Below are 17,791 nucleotides of genomic sequence, written 5' to 3' on the forward strand. Positions count from 1 at the left end.
TCACAGGATTCCTTATTGCCGGTGATCTACTGGGAGGGCCTGTACACTGCTGGGAAGTATGGTGGAAAGTGCCCAGGCGGAGATATGAAATGCATTTTGCCACAAACAATCAGTGGGCTTGTCACCTTGGCCATCTCCGACTGAATGTTACAGTTCTAGCCTAACTTGGTCCACTGATACTTGATTGATCGGTTGACGGATAGGCTAAACGGCTAAACGAGTCATGCCCAACGATGCCAATTAGGATTACGATTCTTGGTACAGGAAATTGGTCACTGGACATGTTGGATCAAGTCTTTACCAATTACACGCTATTGCCGAATAGGAATTCAGTTTGGTTTGTCGTCATCGGGATTTCTACGAGGTCCGACGGCTGTGGTTTCCACCGAGGTGGATTGACCGCTTAGGCGGACTATGGAAAGTGGACAGTGCATCCTACCGTTAGTGGACGGACGGGCTACGGACTACGTACCGATCAGCATCGTTGACATACCCCAAACCACGGACCCGTGGGTACAGGCTTGACAAGTTGACCCATCTGATACGGCCTCGGCAGCAACAACTTTCCAGCAATGAATTAGCAAGGACGGTAACAAAAGGGGAAAGAAAAGATTGGGGGGGTAACATAATGGAACAACCGAAGCAAAACGGGAATGAAAAGCGAATGCGATTGTTGCGGGCTGTGGAGAGGTGAGTACGTTTCAGAATTGTGCATTATGCATGGATTTTGAGTGTCTGGAGAAAGGTACGCGTCGTCTTGTTGGGGGATCCACCAATTAGAAAAACGAAGTGGGCGGGTTTGAATTTCTCAAGGCTTCCAGACCAGAGAAGCCTCAGGCCTCCTCGTCCAATCCCCGAATCCCAGCGATCGGCGAATTAAGTGCTACGCGGCCGTTTATGGCCGGAAAATCTTGGCACGGTTTCCATTCTCCAGTGTATGGTGTTCTATTCCTTCTTCGCCCCGCCTCTCCGTCACAGAAACATGACAATCAGGAGACTGTTCCTACTCTCTGGCGGCCAATACACGATGAGGACTGGCTATCTTGGATGATTTTCATGCGCTACCTACACTGTACAGAATTAACCAGGGAAGAACCCCCACCCCCTGACAATCGTTCACTGTCGATGGGCGTCATCCACTGACGTCTTTGGTTCGCCCTGCTGAGCAAAGCCTCTCTGGTTCTATGGATTCTACTCTTTAACTGCCGCAACTGATTTGGCCCAAACGTGGGCGGGAGACCCGCAGGGAGCATCTGAAAGGATGAAAGTGCCCAAACAGAATTAGAAAAAAAAGCTAAAACAATGTCAAAAAACAGGAGGATGTGGTTTTGCCAAGATTCAGGAGAGGGAAATTATTTTTCGTTTTTTGATTACGACCACGAGTATCCATATCGAATGTACAGCTCGCGTACACAAGTACGAATGAGTTGCCACTGTTGTTTTTAATTACTTGATATGAGGATTCTTTGGTACATCGCGGCGCTAAGGAGCTAACATTTTATCTTCTCTTCAGTATGTGACATTTATTATCAATCTACTTCCCAGTCTCCTTTTCATCTCTTCCTCAACACTTCAGCTTTCTCTGCTTCTTTCTTTTTAACCAAGTCTTTACCCTCCGAAATCCTTTCTTTTCTCTCGTATTCCTTCTTTCCCTTGAGTCTTGGGAACATCCTTCGTTTGCTCCATTACTAGACCTTCATCTTCTGAAGACCCCACTGTCTCTTGAATACGCATTGTAATACAATTTATATATATCATACGAACCTCACTTTCCCATCAGTCACCATGTCTTTGACCTACTCGGACAATCTTGCTCCCCAGCCCTTGACCGATGTCTTCACCGATGACACATGCATTGACAGGCGCCAGTGCCACCGGACCGTGCCAATGAAGGTACTGGCACTCGGCGTTGGAAGAACAGGAACAGCATCTCTCCGCATAGCTCTGGAGCGCCTCGGATACCTGAAATGCTACCATATGATGTCCGCTAGTGTGGAGAACCCTCCCGACTGCTTGATGTGGCATGATGCCCTCCTCGCCAAATATGATGGTGTGGGTGAGTTTGGAAGGAAGGAATGGGATCAGTTGCTGGGAGAGTGCCAGGTGAGTCTGGGGTTGCCGACGAGACAAGTAATGGGAATGTAACTGATCTTGCACGTATAGGCTGTCTGCGACTGGCCCGCCTGTGCTTTTGCTAAAGAGCTGATTGAAGCCTACCCTAATGCTAAGATCATCCTGACTACTCGTGATGTGGACTCGTGGCATGCGTAAGTTGACACTGGAATATACCCGAGGCGATTTATCCGCTGACTGGAAATCCTGCAGATCCGTTATGAAGACTGTGTTTTGGCGTGTGAGCGATCCTGAGCACAGCTTCGTTTCGAACTTCAGCTGGGCTGCCAGCATGTACTACCCTATGTTGAACAAGTTCTTCGAGACCTTCTTCCGCGGGGACTTCCCCAACAAGGGCAAGCAGGTGTACGAGGATCACGTCGCCGAAGTACGCAGCCTGGTTCCACCCGAGCGTCTGTTGGAGTACAAGATTAGCGATGGCTGGGGCCCTCTGTGTGAATTCCTGGGAGAAGAAGTCCCCGACACACCATTCCCCCGTGGAAATGATATGGCCGACTTCTTCAAGCGTTGCCGTACCCGCAACAGGCACCAGATGATGAATGCTGCCCTGCAAGCTGTCACGATGGGTGGAGCTCTACTGGCGACCGGATTGGCCGCTACTATGGCCTTCAAGCGCTTCTGTCGGTGAACATATTTTTTTCTTTGTTTCTTTTTTGGGTGTTATGGTATGCGCTGGGCGCAACTCATGGCTTTTTTTTTTTTTTGAAAAATATGGTCCCTGTACAACTTTCTTGGCTAGCGTCTTTGTCTTTTCTTAGTACCTCTTTTCTTAGTACATATAATATCCAACCACATGATTTCATTGACCACGGTGTCGGTTCGCTCCTCGATCATTAGTCCCTTGGTATTGGGGAGGAAGTATCTCTTGGCACTTGGCCTCAGGGGGTCCCCTGCCGCAAGGACCCCTATGACCATTGTTGTTGCCTGGCGCAGAGGGGTCTATCGCATCTTGGCATCCTCCGCGATATGCAACCGGGCACGGGAAGGGATGTCGCACAACATCTTTCACAAACTTTGTATAAACCGAAGGAAGGAGCCGTCTTGGCATAGTTGAGAGGGCTGAAGCGCCCTACAAGGCCAGACAATGACTGCGGGATGTTTCGACGCTCGCTCCCTGTTGCAATAAAAGAGACGGAGGGGTCTAGTGGGTGGCCAAGATCCTGTGGCATTGGAGCCGTTTGCTTGGCCAAGGTAGGGTATTGGAAGTGGATCAACGTTACGGTCCAAATACTACAATTGGTCGTATTCGTTTCTCGAACCGACCTCCTATTTAACAGCAGGCTTGGCAGCCGGCATTGACAGCGAACAAATGTGGCCACGGGATGTTCAACAGGAGAAGTCGATTTCGCCAATGCTTGTGTTATACATAGTAACAGGGGTTATCTACGTGCTCTTCTAAACATAGCCATAGCGCGTGCTTGATAAGGGCACATGGTGAACTACACATGCAGCCACAAGCTGCAAAGCCCAGGGTGCGCAGTGCGATATTTCCCTGTGTGGAAACAAACCAATGGGTGGTGCCAAAAGCGCATCTATAAATGTCGGACTTTGGATAGCACTCTCAGGGGGAAACGGCCCATCTCATAACCCAAGAACTTACCCAATCGTCTGTTACATGTTTTCGTATAGACTAATGTGTATCGACTCTGGATGGATGAATGGATGTCGAACTGCAAGGAAGGTTTGATACAGATCACAACCCCGAATCCGCATAGCTGTACGTATTCGTCTCCTGAAAACCACTCTTTTGACAACATGGATAATTATAGAGGCAAGTTCTGTGACCCCTATAACCTGTATGGTGTGCGGAGGAGGTGTGTGCAGGACATACGGCGTATGTACTACATACAACATACAACCATACACCTCATTTCAAAACAGTGACTATGCCACCGAAGCGATGCCACAGCCAGACCTTCTGAGTGGATGCTACCCCACTCCCCTGGTCTGGCCGTGACGTGGCGCTGGAGCTCCTGCTCAAGAGTCAAGCCCGTGGCGCGTAGAGAAAAAGCCACAGTCGGGGGGGTACTTGTAAATTTCACTTGCTCGTCGCTCCCTCGGCATTACTGCAAATTAGGTTTTGCGGTTGGACTAGCTGATCGTGGCCTAGTCTCGGCGTTTAGAAGGAAAAAAAAAGAACAAAAACTGTTTCGCAGTGGGGATTACTGGAACGGGTTCGTACAGGGGGTAATCTATTACCGAGTGCTCGGCAGTGTATTTCTTCTGTACTTACATATCCTAGGACAGATCTGGCTTAGGATAGTTTCTACTAATATATCACCCACCTTGAACTACGACCAGATCTTACGTAGAGGACTACGTATCCTTTGCACCGGCTATTCTCTGGTTTTGTCGTTTTATCTCTCTCACTAGATGACGAACTCCCAGTTTGAGTTTGCACCTGAAGTAGACTAAGAGACGACTATTCTCTGTGTGCGTTATGAGACATCAAATGGATGACGTTGGCTTGCTCGAGGGACACAGAAGTGGCTGCGTGTGAGTGGAATGGACTAATTACCGACCTCGTCAGCATCTACCGATAGTCCAGGACGAGTCATTCTATGAAGGCGAGGACCTACTACAGTGTGTTTTGGGAACTTTGGTTGAAAATCGTTCGGATTGGTTGAAGTATTCCGGAGATACTAGAAACCGACTCTTTGTTGGTATTCCAAGTTATGAGGGAAGATCATGCCATGGCCACCTTCGGGGACCACTAAAGAGACTGCGTGCAATGGACTACGCGATGCTAATATAACATACACAAAGGAATAATTAACATAGACGCACGGACTGGCAGAAGGAACTGCACCAGTCCCATGGGTATGTCAGCCAACTGCTGGCCACTCACCAATTAAAGCTGGCGCATGCTTCACGTATCGCGCAAAGAGACAATGAATCGCATGAACTCGGATATCCAGGCCCACTTGGGCAAAGTGGATGCCGATTGGAAACACTCCTGACTGTGTCAGCTCTTTTGAGTTACGATCCGGCGGATCTTCTCTTCATGCACATACACCCCCCTTGCGCCACGATAAGATTCATGGGATTTTGTGCCCCACGTCCACAACAGCTCCTACTGTGCTTGGATCTCTTATTTCGCTCAATCTTTCTCTTCCCAGTGCCCAGGGATGAAATGGTAATGCGAACGTTCGATGCTGGTCGTTACTGACATCATGCCCGGTGGGTCTGCGTCTTGGTCTTCCGCCCGCATAATGGGCTCTCTTTTGGTCTGGTTACTATGCTGTCTGCCGGGGGTCGTCGCAGAAATCGATTCAGTATTTCGATCGGTAAGTTAACAGATTGTGTATAGAGGCCTTCATGGCGCTATCCTTAGAATTTGCTAATTCTTCGGTCGCATTCTAGAGACCTGATCTATACCCCCCTGTGCTCACCATAGAACACAGCAACCCCGACAAACTTACTCCAGGATACATTTTTGTTGGCCCGTATGAAGCGGCTAACTCAGGTCCTTATATTTATGATAATGAAGGCGTACGTCATAAGGCCCTGCCCATCGAGCTGCTCTCACTGACGCCGTCGCAGAACCTAGTATGGAGCGGCTGGGGAAGTTCCGGCCCCGGCAACGCGCACGGCATGCATGTATGTAAATACAAAGGGGAGGACCATCTTTGCTTCTTCCAAGGCGTTCAACAGAATGGATACTGCCGGGGCCATGGCGTCATCATGGACAATCAATATCGTACCGTGAAGACGGTCCTCCCCGGGGGCGGAATGGCGTCGAGCGATATGCACGAGTTTTTACCCATCAACGACGGTAAAACTGCACTGTTAACCGTATATCAACAGCGACAATTCGACATGAGCTTATGGAATGTCAAGACTGGCATGGGGTGGTTGATGGAGAGCGTTTTCCAGGAAGTGGACGTGGAAACGAACGAGGTGCTGTTTGAGTGGAAGTCGCTTGACCATGTGGACCCTACAGCTAGCTACACCTATCCTGGCCACACTGATACTTCAGGAACTGGGCTGGACCCGCGCTCCCCGTGGGATTATTTCCACATCAATTCCGTCGATAAAAACCAGGACGGTGATTACCTGATCTCGTCGCGACATACGTGCGCGATCTACAAAATCTCCGGCCAGAATGGGTCGGTGATCTGGCAGTTACATGGTGCCAACCCGTCCTTCACGAACATCAACTTTAGCTTCTCTCAGCAGCACGATGCACGATTCCTGAACGAAAATGGTACCCACACCTTACTATCCTTGTATAACAACGGCTACAACGGGTTCAACAAAACACACGAATATTCCTCTGGCATGCTCATTTTGATCGACCATGTGGCTAAGACGGCCACTCAGCTGCGCGATTATGCGCCTCTGAATAAGGACATGCTTAGCTCGAGTCAGGGCAATATGCAGGTTCTGCCTAATCACAATGTGTTCATCGGATGGGGGAACAATGCGTACATATCCGAACACGACCAGAACGGCAATCTGCTGCTGTGGGGATACATTGATACGGAGAGAATCATGAACTATCGCGCTCAGAAATTCCAGTGGGACGGGATGCCGACGGACGTGCCTGCTCTGTGGACATATTCTCGATCGACCGAGCCGTTCTCCTCATTGACCTTGTACGTAAGTTGGAACGGTGCAACACGAGTGAGGTATTGGCGGTTCTACGGTGCCATGAACATGACTGGTCCGTATGCATTGTTAAACCAAGTGACGAGGAAGGGCTTCGAGACGAGTTATACTTTCCCGCACTACTACCCATGGACGTACGCGGAGGCTGTAGATCTCGAGGGCAAGGTGTTGGGCAAGTCGCGGCATAAGTTTACTTTTACGCCTTCCGGGGAACTACAACAATACTGCGCGGACAATATGTGCGAAAATGCTCCGGCGTATGGACTTCTTGGCGAAGAGGGAGCCATCGCATTCATCCCTCCGCTGGGCCTCAGCACTGTGCCGTGGGTCGACCCAGAGAACCCGGAAGCCCATTACGACTGGGGTGAGTCTTCAGAGCCCGGGTCACAACCGTTGGATGAAGCCAAGGAGACTTTGAAGACTGCATACGGTGAGCTTTCCTTACTCTAACATAGTAAGCTAAAGATTTTGTGACTAACCACTGAGGTGTTCCCAGAGCGCGGATGGTTTGTCCCTGTTTTGGCGGTTGGTGTTGCCGCGATTGGAGTTTACATGGTGGTTCGAAAGTGTCGACTGCGACGACCTCATGCCTACCCGGTGAAAGAGCGTCGATCATTAGAGCCATTGGACGATCCCATCGACGAGCGAAAACAGCCCGACGAGATGAGCCACAAGCCGTGGTGGCATTGGCGGCGATGGGCCGGAGCATCCGACGGGCCTCGCTACTTCCCCTTGACGGAGCCGGGTTCGAGAAGGAACGAAGATGGATCCTCGGAGTAGGCTTTCGTAGCTCGACAACCTACACTACTTGTATTCTTTATTTGTAACTTAGTGTTTGAATGTAGTATACCCCAATATCATCCATGTGGAGCGTGCTTTGATGATCGTGAGAAGAATACACTGAAGTATAGTACGCCGTACAGACACTCACTCGGATCCCCCGTGCACGGATAACAATACGGTACAGGGATAGATTACATACGCGTGTCACAGGATGACAAAACACAGGGCCGAACCAACTTCTTCGACTAAGTTCGTGGTTTAGTGCTCCGGATGGAGAGCTTCCGCTGACTGGACAGACTCGAGTCCAATCACAAACTGTGGCTCATTCGGATACTCTGGGAACCTGCAGAAAACCAAAAATAAATAAGTAAATACAAAAAAAAAAAACAGGTTTACTAGTACTCCGGAGGACGAGTATCTACGTCGTCGCGGATGATGTATGTGATGTCGTACTCGTTCCGGTTCTGAGGGGAGGAAATACGTATGCTTTAGTAGTCCGATCATGTCAGCTCTGAAAACATATTGCGTCTCATGAAAAGTTCCAGGTAAGAATGGGGAACCGTGGATGCGTTTCGGCTACTGGTCGGAAGGAAGCGTGATTGAAACGAGTGATAGATTAATTAAGGAGAAGAAATTGGGAGGTGGAAGAGAAAAAATATAATTTATTTTTTAAAAAGTTTAAAAAAAATAAATAAATAGAAAAGTACATAAATAAATAATGCAAAATCCAAAGACATGAATATTCATCAGCCAAGCAGTGGGGACGAGCGTCGCAATCTCCATGCAGTTGTCGATCGAAAGTGTACATACAGTAAAGTATAGTCACGAATGGTATTGGATTTCAATCTTTCTCCTTTACGACATCGCCAACCTCAGTCCTTTTTTTCTTTTTTTTCCCTTTTCCCTTATCGTGTGACTTCTTTTCCTCCCTCCCATTCACTCTTTTATGGGATTGTTAATTTATTGTGATTTTCTTTTATTGGATTTTGTTTTACTTTTCGGTTTAGTTGCAGGTGCTTATTGATCAGTCGGGTGTTTATCTCCATCAATCAAGAAGGATATACACGCATGCGGGCATAGTCCGGCTTATCTCCAAATCGATATACTAACGAAACGACTATTTTGGGCCCCTCTTCTCAAATCCCACGGTCTCAGTCCTTGACGTAGGCTCCGACACTTGGCACCCTATCATAGTCTCTGGAAGATTCCGCCCTCGATGCCTGTCCCAAAGCTTGAGCTACAGCAAAGTAGCCGCCTGAGATCTATCTCAACGTCCAGCAACTCTCCCGTGCCCACCCCCGCGCTGACGCCGACACACCAACGTACCTCTTCGCACTCGAACAGCAAAAATCGGAATGCCCATCACACCCGGGCCACTTCCTGGACATCCGGTCACGACGGAGGCGAACCCTCTCCGCTAGATTTTTCTTCCCAACAGCGTCGTCGGCGCGAGTCCAATATCTCCCTCGCCGACCTTTCCGAGGGCTCATCAGACCGATACGGCGACGACGCCTCCGAGAATATGGCTCTGAGAAACACCTCATTCGAGCAATCCGGCCATGCCCGCAACCGTTCACAGAGCCACGCCCAGGTCTCCTTCATGCAGCCGCAGCAGTTCGCCGCTCACCCGCCTCCGCGTCCAGGGCCCGTCACTTGGATGACCCTGCCGCGGAAGAAGCAATTAGCCTTGTTAGGGCTGTGTCGTGTATTTGACTTTTTGCAGATTGCCTCGTTGCAGGCTTACATGTTCTACCAGCTCAAATCCTTTGATGAGAGCCTCTCCGACGCAGATGTGTCCACCCAGGCCGGTATCCTCCAGGGTGCCTTTACCGCGGCCCAGTTTGCCACGGCAATTCCCTGGGGTCGAGTAGCTGATGCCGAATGGGGTGGACGGAAGTTCGTCCTTCTAGTTGGTCTTTTGGGTACGGCAGTATCGTGCCTGGGGGTCGCTTTTGCTACGTCGTTCGCGCAGGCCGTGTTCTGGCGTTCATTCGGCGGTGCCATTAATGGTACGGTGGGTATTATTCGGACCATGATTGCGGAGAACGTCAAGGAGAAGAAATACCATTCCCGGGCGTTCCTAATTCTACCAATTGGATTTAACATTGCTTCTTTGTTCGGACCTGGTGAGTTTGGCTCGTGTTCGGTGTACCTGAGTAGCAACTAATGGATTTCAGTTATGGGTGGTATGCTCGCCGATCCAGTGCGCAGCTATCCGGCGTTGTTCGGCCCCAACTCTTCTTTTGGCGGGGCGAATGGTGTACAATGGCTCGAGCGCTATCCTTATGCATTGCCCATGTTGGCCAACGCGATTTTCCTTTCTTTTGCTGCATTCTGTGTTGGCATCGGCTTGGAGGAGGTAAGGCTAATCATTCTACGGGCAATGAGCCGAGCTAATATTCGGATCAGACTTTGGAAGCTTGCAAGGGTAAACCGGGCTTGGGTGTTTTTACCGCCAGGATCTTCGCCCGCGGTATCCGTGCCGTGGTTCCCTCTTCGTCACCGTTATACCAGCGTCTGCCTTTTGCCGATTACGGCGAGGATGGTCCTCTGCTGGGCCATCACCGCGATCCTACCGAAAGCTACGAACTGGAAGAGAAGGCGGCCAAGCCGCTGCGCCACAAGCGCATGCTGCCTTTCCGCAGACTTTGGACGAAGAACGTGTTGTGCACACTTTTGGCGCAGGCCTTCTTCGATTTCCAGATGGGGTAGGTTCGATAGTATTGCGTCCACTTGGTACATCGGCTGACCAATGTAGTGCATTCAATAACCTCTGGCTGCTCTTCCTGTCATCTCCCCGTTATGATTCCAACGACCCTGCCGCCCCTGCTCAGAGGCTGCCATTCATCTTTACCGGTGGACTGGGTATGTTGCCTCAGAGCGTCGGATTCGCCACGGCTATTCTGGGTGTCATCGGCATGCTCCTCCAGTTCACCGTGTATCCCGCAATCAACAGCCGCTTGGGAACGGCCAAGAGTTACCAGTACTTCTTGACTTTGTTCCCCCTGGCTTATGCGTTTGCCCCGTATATCGCACTTGCCCCGTCCAGCGCACCACCTCCGGGACAGGCCAACGGACCGTGGGTTTGGTTTTCTATCATTGTTGTCCTTTTCCTGCAAGTCACGGCCCGTACCTTTACGCTGCCGACCTCGATCATCTTGCTGAACAACTGCTCGCCACATCCCTCGGTGCTGGGCACCATCCACGGGATTGGCCAGTCAGTGTCCTCAGCCTTCCGAACTATTGGGCCCATCTTCTCCGGGTCTTGGTACGGATACGGCTTGGAGGTCGGTATGGTAGGGTTTGCCTGGTGGCTGATCGCCCTGGTGTCCGTTTTTGGATGCGTTGCGGCTATCTTCGTCTACGAGGGATCCGGCCATGAGATCGTCCTCCCCGGAGAGGAGGACGATTTCCGTGACCGTCACTGATCCGATTTGTTTATTCTTTTCTCCCATTTGCATTCGGGTTTCCTTGGCTTTCTTCGGTTTATATCTTGTCTCGTCACATATTGGCTTTATCATTGTCTCAGCTTACTGTACATATGGGGACACATGCATAGTTGGTGCCCGGTTGTTTCTTTCGTTTTCTTTACCACTGCGCCGGCCTGTTCAAAGCGGTGCTTTCATTGCTCGGATACCTTTTCGTTTCTATTCTGTGACATAGGCTCGCTTGCTCCTCTGATGCATGATGACAAAAAGAAAATCGCGGGAGTGGTTCGATAGATCGTGATACATAATACATAGAATCTCTCATGACAGTGCGTTCAGGATATCATTATCATAAGCATGTAGAGCAGACAGGGAGATAGAAGGGATAACAACAAAAAAAGAAAAAGAGAACGAGGAGACTACCTCTTCAGCGCCGCAAAGCGTCTGGTCAACTCATCCAACTCCGGGATCCCTCCTTTACTCGTCTTCGAGGGACTCCTGGGTTCTACCTCGGCCTCCCCCTTCCCATTCCCATCTGGAACCTTCACGCGCGGATTCGGATTATCAGACCGGGGTCCCGGCGGCGCAACACTGACCGGACTCTTTCCAGACTGCAGCCCTTTGGGCGGCGTCGCACGATTCAACTCCGCCGTCTCGGACATCCTCCGTTCGACATCAGCCCGCCGACCCTCCTTCCGTGGTGTCACCGGCAAATCACCCCCAGCAGTAGCATCGTCATCATCATCATCCACAAACTCCGCCGGCGCATCCCCCAGCTCCTCCGGATCCCCTCCCCACGAAACCCCATACGCCCTCGCAATCTCCCTCAAATAACTCTCCACCAACTCCTGAGATGGGGGCCGCACCCGCAAGCCCTTCACCAACCTCTCCGGCACCCTCAACCCATCCGCCTCCGGAAACCGGTCATCCTGCGCCAGCGTCATAAACTCCTTCCCATACCGATCCGCCAACAGTCCCCTCAGGATGGTCAACTCCCTCACATCAGACGGAAACCGCGGATACGCATAGAAGATCGCCGCCGCGGCCTCATCGAGCGCCGAATCAATATACGCCCCATCCCCGATATTCTGCACCCCCACAGTTGACGACGCAGACACCGTATCCTCCTCCCTCTTCGACCCTCCACCGAAAATCGCCCCGAACCCGAACCCCAATTTCTTCCCACCCGCAGCATCACCCGCACCAGGCGTAGACCCGGAACCAGCTCCCAACCCCTGCTCTTTCCGTCTCATCTCCACCCACGCCTCCTTCGCCCGGTTCCGAGCCTCCACACCCTTCTCACTGAAAGCATTCTGGTCCAGCACGTTCGCCCGCGCCAGAATCAGCTCGCAGTACAGCTCCACCATCTCCATGACTTCGATGGCGATATCGGTGGCGATGACATTTTCGACACGGATGCGGGCGCTCGCGTCCTTGTTCTCGGCCAGCAGCTGCGAGAGTTCACGGCGTTGAATTACGGAGCTGGCGGTGGATTTCTTTTGGAGGAGCCGGAGTCGTGGGATGAGGAGGTGGAGGGTTGAGGTTAGCTTTGTCTGTTGTTGGGTTCTTGGGTTAGTTTTGGTTTGGTTTGGTTTGGTTTGGTTTGGGGTGAGGTGGGGTTTGGAGGGGGAGACAGACTGTTTGGGGGGTGGGGGGCATTTCTGTTCGTTCTTTCTTCGTTTCCCTTTCTTTCTGGTGGTTTTGGGGGAGGATTTCGTGGTGGGGTGTGGTCTTGTTTGGTGTGAGATTGAGAGGTTGGGTGTTGGTTGATTTGATAGTATGGAGATTGATTGTGGTGGAGGAGTAGTAGTAGTAGAAGTACCTTAAGTAGGTACCTATTCTATGTCATCATCTTTGGGGTTGAGGCTAGTCTGGATTCGGGTTAGGGTGAATGATGGACAGCGCCTAGGCCTTTTCAGGGTTAGGGTGGTGGACTTCTGATACAAAAGCACATCGAGATGTAGTACAAGAGAATCTTAATTCTACTACCGCACACAATAGAGAGGAGTCTTAAGCTTCTATCTTGTATCAGATGCTGTCACCAGCCTTTCACATATCTGAAAGCTGCTGTACAGATTCGGCCTCTTAAGGTATCGGCCTCCGTCTTCTTCGATGCATATCCTGCATCAGGGCGAAAGATCATCTCGAGCCCACTCTGTGGATCACATCCCGTTCATCTATGTGGAAATCATCACTCATTCCTACCTATCCAGGAGAGGATCGTGCTCCGATAGCCCCGGCTTCTTTCCCACCGGCCGCTCGCGATACAGCCCAAAATGCTGGAAGATAAAGATGAGATCGAATAGAACGGTGATGTTCCCCAACAGGAGTTTGGCTCCGTTGCCGACGGTGCCTGACCAATCCGCCTGCAACGAGGAGTCCAGCACCAGCTGCATCAGCGACAGCGCCGCGCCCGCCAGATCCAGCAGGATCGCCCCGATGGAAAACCCGGCCGTCGACTGCCGCCAATAATTCATCACCACCTGGGGCGTGTATTTGACGGCCGTTAGGAACACCTTGATCATGCCGACCACGTAGACCTCCATGTGATATATCTCAGTTAGTAGTGTAGTGATTTCATCAGTCGGGGTGCGCTCTCTTACCACGTCAATCCATTCCCACGACGCCGATACTAGAGCCCACAGAACGGCCAGGGAGACCACCCCCACGCAGCCCCAGATGGCCACGAGAGTCGAGACACCTACCCGCTGCGGCTTGGACTTGAAGTTCCAGAACCGCGCGCAGGGGAAATGGCTGCCGATCCAGCAGCAGATCAGGGATCCGTGGAGAGCGTAGATGAAATCGTTCCATTGGACGGTCGGTTCGGGGCTCTGGGGATATCGCTGGGCATACTGGGTGCGCACGACCGGCGAAAAGAGGAAACAAGCGTTGAAAACGGTGTATGCGGTTAATCCGAGGAGGTTGAGCAGGGCAAAGTCGACGGAGAAGCCCTCCGTCGAGCGGCGACGGTGATTATGAAGGAGTTGTGGGTAGAAGGACAGCGACCACAGGACGAAATAGGCCCAGCCCAGGATTTGGGAGAGGCTTTGTGTCCAGGTGTCATTCAACATGGAGGGCACAACATAGACTGAGTATAGTCCTCGATTGAAATTGAGGAAAGGAAAACAAAATGAAGTGACCGCAACTTGGGGGGGGGGGGGTATCAACATGTTCGGAATTGACCCGGAGTTCGGAATTCAGCAACATGATATCGAACATTTCGCGAGGTGGATGGTTGATCTTGTAACAGTGCAATCGATTGCAATACCACTCTATTCAACACCAAGGTCAACCCTTCAGCGTGGATTGCGTCTCCGTGTCCCACCAGGCATGTTATATCCATCCTGTAGACTTGGATGATCGACAACACAACCAACAGAGAACAGGGATAAGGTTCCAAAAGGATTCAATGCTCCACATGGCTATCAGCCTGTCAGAACGTTGTAACTACTATCCTGTTCCTAGGGTGGCCTGATAAAAGGAATGAGTAGTTCCCCCGCGGGTTAAAGCCCAGTTGAGTTCTATCAGACGGAGGTGTCACGCTCTTATGCTCATTAATGCACTCTGAGTCCTGGCTGTTCCTGTAACCAAAACTATTGGTGATGTCTTGCATCAGGATAAGCATTGTTATATCTGAAGAATCTTGTGAAGAGCGAAATCCCGGTGGAATTTGACAAAGTTAACTAAATTCCTGTCTTTACTTCCCTTTTCGTCTAAGATGTTTAGTTATCCGATTAAGATATCTAGTCAACATGAAACCATTCAACATGGCAGGAAACGCTGACGAACAGCTGATAAGTAAGGCCAAGGAAAGTAAATCAAGAGTGACAGAGATAGAGAGATACAGCGAAATAAATCTATATAACCCTACGATGCGGCAATTGCCCTCCGCAATTCCTCCGCATGACTCTCCTCCCAAGGGTACTGCTTCTCACCAGCCTGAATCAGCTCCTCATGACCTGCACTACGAGGCTTAATGTCGACATCAAATGGATCAGGATGACTGATAAGCATGGGCTGGAACTCTGGCTGGAGATCCACCTCCTTGCCGTCGCGAATGGGCTTGGTGATGTTGAAGGCGGCCAAGGTGCGAGCGATAGCAAGCCATAGATTTGAGTCTGCTAGATTTCGTCCGGGACACACCCGACGTCCGAACCCGAAGGAGATGAGATGGGGATCACGCTCGGGCGTGTGGCCGTTGTCACTCAGGAAACGCTCAGGTTTGAAGGTCATTGGGTCGTGGTATTCGTTGGGGTCATGGGTGAATGCCCTACGGTAGAGTTTAGTAAGTAGAAGAAAGAACGAATACGGAATCCAACACACCATATATTCGTCAATATAATTGCCCCCTTCGGGATATGATATCCCTCAAGCATATCATCTTCGATGGACATGTGGGCGACACCCATGGGAGCAATGGGGTGCCAACGGAGGGCCTCCTTAAGGAGGCCGTCGATATATGGAAGGTTGTCGCGGTCTTCGAACCCGGGCAGACGTGATGTTCCGACGACCCGGTCGATTTCCTCTTGTGCTTTGCGCTGTACATGCGGATATAAGGCCATTGTCAGGAAGAAACACATCATCGTGGAGACTGTCTATATGCCCTATTAGAATCTCAAGGTATTTGAAACAGCCGGTGGCTACGCGTTACTTACTGTATCTGCTCCGCCACCGTAAAGAGTGGCACTGGCCCACTTCACAAGGTGCTCTTCTTCCGAGCCCGGCTGGATATTCTCTCCGTCTAGATAGTACGAAATGATGGACGGCTCATTGCACCCTCGGGCCATTTGCTGCTTTGTGAACGCATACGGGACCTCACATAGATCATTGGCAGCCGTTCGAAAACTCTCTGCTATTCGTGTGCAGCCTCCGCCTGGTGCCCAGGAAGGGAAGTATCTCACTGCGAACATACCGTGTTAGCATCCCACTGTGCAGCCAAATTGCAAACCAGGCTCACGAATAGGGATAGAATCCACCAGCCAAGACCCCGGGACCATCGCCAAAGAAAACTTCCCAATTGCGTCGTCCGCAAGATCAACCAGAGGGTCACGCGCATGGGGCTCAATCGTGTATCCGTACGTGATTTTCAAGATAACCGCACCCGTCTCCCTGACGACACGTTATTCTACCATCCCTCTGACTTGGACAGAGACCTACTTCCTGAGATGTTCGACCCAATTCTCGGGATCCCGAAGCAGTTTCAAAAGATACCGACAAACCTCTGCATCCTGGATGTGACTGAACCGGGAGATAGCTCTGTTGGAGCCGATCTGCTGGTGTGCCACTTTGCGTGAGGTGCGGAATCGGTCAGAGTACTCGAGAAGGGTCATGATATCACCGTAACCGGCCCTTCTTTATCAGCCACGTAACTTGTGTACAGTGGAAGAATGCTGCTTACATGCGGGCAAAGGTGCATGGTGGTCGAGACGAGTGTATGGCAGATCGCTTCTCCAAGAGTTCATATGCCAGACGCCCTTCGTTTAGGATGATGATCGTTTGACCGAAGGTGGTGACGGAGCTAATTGGGCCTTTTGAGAGGTCTTTCTCAGTATTTGGGTGTTTGCAATATGCCCGACGCCGAGAGTTAAGTACCATAGAGATCTTTGTGCTTAAACCAGTGCAGCCAGTCCCGAGTGCCCTGCGATGGAAGATCCCATAGATTCCCAATAATCGGTTTTGGCCGGGGACCAGGAGGGAGTGGCCCACGCGCTTTCTTTTTAGCGAAGAAAGATCTCTGAAAACATAGACATATTATGCTGCAGACGAGCCCAAGAATTATAGAAGACATATCCTGCTATCACGTCTACCCAGCAAATACAGAGCAAAGATTGAGAGAAAAGCATGGGAGCATCCAAAGTAACCCGAGTTCCTTATAAAGAAAAAAGCAAGAGGGGTAATAATCTCTGGTGTCATATCTACCCAGCTGACTGCAGTGCAACAATATCTGAGACATTTAAGGCGCTAGGTGCAGCTGCTATGTAGAGAAACTAGGGTTGCATTACTAAATGGTGATTGCCACTGGCCCGGTGCAGGGTTGTAGAACAAGGTTATGGGACAGGGATGAGCAACCTCACAACGTTCTTCTGACAAAAGTACCGGTTCGCTTACGGAGCTTGTGGGTTCTAAACAAGATATCATAGCCGAGGGACACCACCTATTATCAATCTGTCCTTGTGACTGCTTTGGTTTCTTGTATGTCCTGTCCTTCCTTGTTAGTCTGTGTATACAGTTTTGCCGGCCATTTATATTTCTGTTGTGCAGAATGATTGAAAATATTTTTATCATTCAGTTAGTGTAGCATAATAATATACCAGCCAAGAAGCGTTAATCCTTTATCTAGGAGACAAACCTCTGGAAAATCGTTGGTCGAGGTACTTTGAACTCGACTCGCACTGGATGAGCGCGACACATAGTACGGATGTGGACATTACACCGACGTCAATGGCTTCTAAGTCAACCTGATAAGACTTCTAATCCTATTATAGCATATTTTAAGTTGAGAGTTGCTAGTTGTAGTAAGAAAAAATTTACTAATTCGTGCTAACCATGGATACTTTATGTAGTGAGTTCCTATCAGTGTTTGACATTATTGCCATACTCGACAAGCCGTCCTGTACTCTAACTCAACTATAAGAACCATACTCTATAGGCAAGGTAGGTCAATACCTTTGTATTTACCTAAGGGTGCAGGAAAACTCATTAAAAGGAAAAACCCATACCAGGGCAAGGAAAGAGTTATCAAGACTAAGCATTGCAACAAGAGTGTAATATACAGCTATATCAACAAATGCCAACAATGGGGTACTCAACCGGAAAGGCGATTTCTCGGTTCTCAT

The 17,791-nt window shown here is 50.3% G+C and overlaps 6 protein-coding genes across 6 annotated transcripts; 3 read left to right on the plus strand and 3 right to left on the minus strand.

The window, feature by feature from the left end:
- Positions 1 to 1,785: 1,785 nt before the first annotated feature.
- ABOM_002491 (sulfotransferase family protein) lies at positions 1,786 to 2,761 on the plus strand (the record flags this gene model as incomplete). Its single annotated transcript, XM_022529621.1, has 3 exons — positions 1,786 to 2,103; positions 2,164 to 2,267; positions 2,326 to 2,761. The coding sequence occupies 3 exons, from the start codon at positions 1,786 to 1,788 to the stop codon at positions 2,759 to 2,761; spliced, it is 858 nt and encodes a 285-aa protein (XP_022392209.1).
- A 2,545-nt stretch (positions 2,762 to 5,306) lies between these two features.
- Positions 5,307 to 7,524, plus strand: ABOM_002492 (arylsulfotransferase family protein; the record flags this gene model as incomplete). The annotated part of the gene is made up of 3 exons (XM_022529622.1): positions 5,307 to 5,420; positions 5,497 to 7,174; positions 7,241 to 7,524. The coding sequence occupies 3 exons, from the start codon at positions 5,307 to 5,309 to the stop codon at positions 7,522 to 7,524; spliced, it is 2,076 nt and encodes a 691-aa protein (XP_022392206.1).
- Positions 7,525 to 8,743: 1,219 nt separating this feature from the next.
- On the plus strand, positions 8,744 to 10,955 carry ABOM_002493 (putative MFS transporter; the record flags this gene model as incomplete). Its single annotated transcript, XM_022529623.1, has 4 exons — positions 8,744 to 9,653; positions 9,705 to 9,886; positions 9,937 to 10,235; positions 10,286 to 10,955. 4 exons carry the CDS (start codon positions 8,744 to 8,746, stop codon positions 10,953 to 10,955), a joined length of 2,061 nt encoding a protein of 686 aa, XP_022392207.1.
- A 419-nt stretch (positions 10,956 to 11,374) lies between these two features.
- Positions 11,375 to 12,614, minus strand: ABOM_002494 (DUF292 domain protein; the record flags this gene model as incomplete). Its single annotated transcript, XM_022529624.1, has 2 exons — positions 11,375 to 12,508; positions 12,594 to 12,614. The coding sequence occupies 2 exons, from the start codon at positions 12,612 to 12,614 to the stop codon at positions 11,375 to 11,377; spliced, it is 1,155 nt and encodes a 384-aa protein (XP_022392212.1).
- Positions 12,615 to 13,156: 542 nt separating this feature from the next.
- Positions 13,157 to 14,026, minus strand: ABOM_002495 (putative L-cystine transporter; the record flags this gene model as incomplete). Its single annotated transcript, XM_022529625.1, has 1 exon — positions 13,157 to 14,026. One exon carries the CDS (start codon positions 14,024 to 14,026, stop codon positions 13,157 to 13,159), a length of 870 nt encoding a protein of 289 aa, XP_022392299.1.
- Positions 14,027 to 14,822: 796 nt separating this feature from the next.
- Positions 14,823 to 16,550, minus strand: ABOM_002496 (cytochrome P450; the record flags this gene model as incomplete). Its single annotated transcript, XM_022529626.1, has 6 exons — positions 14,823 to 15,225; positions 15,279 to 15,550; positions 15,611 to 15,855; positions 15,913 to 16,064; positions 16,113 to 16,304; positions 16,354 to 16,550. The coding sequence occupies 6 exons, from the start codon at positions 16,548 to 16,550 to the stop codon at positions 14,823 to 14,825; spliced, it is 1,461 nt and encodes a 486-aa protein (XP_022392210.1).
- Positions 16,551 to 17,791: the final 1,241 nt, after the last annotated feature.

The sequence above is a fragment of the Aspergillus bombycis genome (assembly GCF_001792695.1).
Source record: "Aspergillus bombycis strain NRRL26010 chromosome Unknown contig00015, whole genome shotgun sequence".
NCBI lineage: Eukaryota > Fungi > Ascomycota > Eurotiomycetes > Eurotiales > Aspergillaceae > Aspergillus > Aspergillus bombycis.